Genomic DNA, 3,983 nt, shown 5'->3' on the forward strand with positions numbered 1-3,983 from the left:
GCACTATGAGATAGCTCTGGTGAAAACCTCTCCGGTGACTGCTGGAGCAATCCGGTGAGTGCTAAAAAGACTCACCAAGTGCAGCTTAAACCATTGGTGAGATTGATCTAATAAAATGGGGACATGAGGAGGTCGGGCAACCCATGGTGGGGTCAGCCATCCCCATGTGGGGCCAACTTGCTTCATTTTATTCCATTTTGTTCCTAAAATCAAATACTCAATTAATTAGGATATATTATGCATGCATAGATCTTGGTTTACCTCTGATACGTATACATGTTGGTGGTCAAAGAGTGTTGTATTTTTGCATTAGTGATCATAAACATTGAACTGGTCCCATTTTCAACCCTATCTAGGCCGTCAAAACATCCACCAAATTGAAATACTGTTGCACTACCTTATGCAAGGTTTTTTGTGTCGTTGAAAATAGTAAAACTTCTTGAAGGATGTGGAGACTCCAGGTAAACCTGTTAATGGCCTCGAAACCAAGCCACATCCAGGCCAATCCGTTTTATAATTAGACATCAGCCCACCACCCTGCATTCTTTTCTCCCGCACCATTTTTCTTTTCTTCAAAACCAACTGACCAGACCGTAAGTATAAACAAAGCCAAATTAGTCAAACCATTTCCTCAAACTGTGATTCCAAATCATAGCAAAACCTGCGAATTGAATCTCTTTATCCTCGCTCCGGCCTCCAAGGTTATTATATATTACATGGTCACCCGGTCCATGCAAACGCCTGCATCCCTGCCCCTTTCTTTGGTCGGCACCACCATGTGCTCCATGTACAGTGACACAACCCCAGCTGAGGCGAGCGCCGACGTGTGCATCTAGTGCCTTAGCGACGTTGGTGGCCGGAACAAGCGACAGTACTCTTCGGCATCGGGATGCAGCAAGCAGCAAGCAGCAAGCAACAAGTGGAAGAAGAAGCAGGTAGGAGCATACAACAATTGCCATTTCTGCCCAGCAGGTGCATCAATGGCAGCAACAAGGTCGCCAGCAGCGACGATGAGCGCGCCTTTGTGGCTGGGATGAACGTAGTGATGTGAGGAGGGTCATGGGCCACAGTGAGCACCCCAGGTCCATCCATCCATGGTTGGGATGAGCGTGACTGGTGCTAGCCGTCAAAGCCAGTTGGGTTGAAACCAAGGTTCGAGCTATGGTTCCAGACCATTGGCAAACTGGGATGTTTAGGCTAAATCCAAAACAAACCAATCTACTGTAATCATAAACCTAGATCTAACCAGCCCACTAGCTTTCTCAGACCACTTCTCACCAAATTAAATCAGCACCGTAGAAAACCAGACCATGCAACCTAGTTTGAGTCCAAACCATTACCATCTTTAATTATAGGAGAGGAGATATTTGTTATGAAATATTCTTGAATTATCTTCATAGAAAACAAAGAAGATTCTAAACATGCTTGATGGTTCTTCATGGCAAGTATAAAATATTCTAGAATTAGTTTTTTTTGGAAAAAATATCTAGATACTAGTTAGGTATGAGGAAAGGGCATCCTCAATTCTTTCTCTTAGAGGTCGTCAGTGCCAGATATGACACCAAGTACTAGTGCGTGGGAATCCATTGCTTTAAGGGTTAGGTCATGCACTCTAGCGACTACCCCAATTGTGAGGCTTTCCGTACAAAGAATGGTGCTCGTCGTTATCTACGACAACTTTGACATGGAGGTCTCCCTAAACTTTGTCGACCATAGTGTGCACACCTGCATGGTTGTGGATGATTCGGCGAGAAATCATATTATGTATTTTTATTATTATATAGATTATTAATACTTCTTCTGTCATGTGGGGCTGACATTACAGCCGCCGGCCTCGGACACGAGGTGCAGCCAGGGCTGCCCCCAAGGGTGCGCATGGCTAGCAGGAACCCGAGGAGGCTTAGGTGGCTGAGTAATTTAGCAATTAAGGAGTGGTCGAGATATTAGAGTTAAGGCTAGAAGTTAATGTAGGGCTAGAATCAAGGAGCTAGCCTCCTACATGTATCCAGCTTGAGAATGAATCAAGCAAAGATCAGTTATTTCAAATCTCCTTTTGCTATTCTTAATCTCATCTCCCTCACCATAGGTCGACCAGGGCAACCTCCTGGCACCATTACCGGCCTTGGCTACGAACTAAGGAGACAAGGTCTTCCTACCTTGGGCACTAACGCCCTTGACAACCTGATATCAGGTTTTCAGCGATCCTCATCCACCTCTGCGCCTCCTCCTCCAGCAGCCACCGCCGCGTCAGCCACCGCATCTCCATCTTCATCCTCCTCCTCCGCTGCCTCTGTATCCTCACCCATGGCTGAACCCACTACGACTGATTTGGCCAAGTTCATCCAAATCCCCACTGCCTCCGTCAGTGCCTTGCAAGGGTAGGTTGCCGCCCTACAGCAGGCGAGGCCGGCAGCAGCCTCCTTCTCTGGTTCCAGAGGATCGGGCACCGGCAAACAACATGGCGATCGCCCTCCCCGCTAGGGTTGAAAACGGACGGAATTTTTCCCGTTCCGAACCGTCCGTTTTTCTACATTTCACCCGACCGTTTCCGTATTTTCGGAAAAATCCGAAAATGGTACGGGTCGTGGGACGGGGGTTAGTGGAATCGGACGGAAACGGGATAAGCATTTTTCCGCCCGTATTTACAAAATTCCGTATTTGGTCTGGAATTTTTCCGTATTTTTTCCAGATTTTACCCGGATTGGGATGGAAGTGGAGGCGTGTTGCCTTTGCCTAGGTGGGATGTGCGCCAGTTGATTGGGCCAATGGGCCTTGTGCTGTGGTCTGTGGACGCAGTCAAGCGGTGGTTAATGGAAGCAGCGCCGTTCCATTTACTTGCGTTGAGTTTGTTTCTTTTTCCATTTCCTTGTTCTTTTTTTTTAAATACTCAGCATGTATATAATTAAATGTATATATATATATATATATATATATATATATATGTGTGTGTGTGTGTGTATGCAGAGTAATAATAGTTATATTACATACGTATATGTGTGTATAAGCACATACTTGTGCATATACATATGGAACACACCCTGTGCAGTAAAGATGTGCGGTATTCTGGCTTAAGTTCCCGGCTTCCGACCGTTTCCGCTGAATTTCCGACCATATTGGTTTGTTTCCGTACATCCATATATTTCGGTTCCGTTTTCGAACCCGCATTTTCCGAACCCGATCCCATTTCCACCAAAAAATATAGAAACAGAAGTAGAAATGAGGTTTTTCCGTCCATTTCCATTCGTTTTCATCGCTACTCCCCGCTTCCAGAAGCTTGATTTCCCCAAGTTCGATGGCAAATTGGATCCGCTAGCGTTCTTCAATCGCTGCAAGTCCTACTTTCATCAGCAGCGCATCGCCGCGAAGGAACAAGTGTGGATGGCCTCCTACAATCTGGAAGGTGGCGCCCAGATGTGGCTCATCCAAGTCCAACAGGACGAAGGCACACCTTCATGGCGCAACTTCTCCGAGCTCTTGAACCTCAGGTTCGGGCCACCAATCCACTCCAATCCTCTCAGGGAACTGATGGCCTGCAAGCGAACCGACACTGTTGCTGAATACCAGGACCGGTTCGAGGCTCCGCTCCCACGTGCGGGCACACTCTCGGAGACGCAGCGCATCCAAGCCTTCATGGTCGGACCGCAGCTGCCTCTTAGTCACGATGTTGAGCTCCACAATCCCTAGTCCCTCATCATCGCCATGAGCCTCGCTCGCAAGTTGGAGCTCCGTGATCAGTATGCAGCAGTGGCTGTTCCGCCTCCCACGCCCCATCGTCCTCTAACGCGCGGCCTCCTGGCAGGGCGACCACCCCGTCTCGCACTCCCCGCGCCTCCAGTAGGCGCATGGCCATCCACGGTCATCGTCGAAGGCTATGAAGTAAAGCGGCTCTCACAGTTGGAGATGGTGGAACGCCGCCGCCTGGGGCTCTATTTCAACTGCAACGAAGAATTCAGCCGAGGTCACAACCATGTTTGTCAACGCAT

General features: G+C 48.1%; 1 protein-coding gene across 1 annotated transcript; it reads left to right on the forward strand.

Moving 5' to 3' along the window:
* Positions 1-3,216: 3,216 nt before the first annotated feature.
* LOC136454428 (uncharacterized) lies at positions 3,217-3,684 on the forward strand. Its single transcript, XM_066454857.1, has one exon. The coding sequence runs from the start codon at positions 3,217-3,219 to the stop codon at positions 3,682-3,684; it is 468 nt and encodes a 155-aa protein (XP_066310954.1).
* Positions 3,685-3,983: the final 299 nt, after the last annotated feature.

The sequence above is a fragment of the Miscanthus floridulus genome, chromosome 5 (assembly GCF_019320115.1).
Source record: "Miscanthus floridulus cultivar M001 chromosome 5, ASM1932011v1, whole genome shotgun sequence".
Taxonomy (NCBI): domain Eukaryota; kingdom Viridiplantae; phylum Streptophyta; class Magnoliopsida; order Poales; family Poaceae; genus Miscanthus; species Miscanthus floridulus.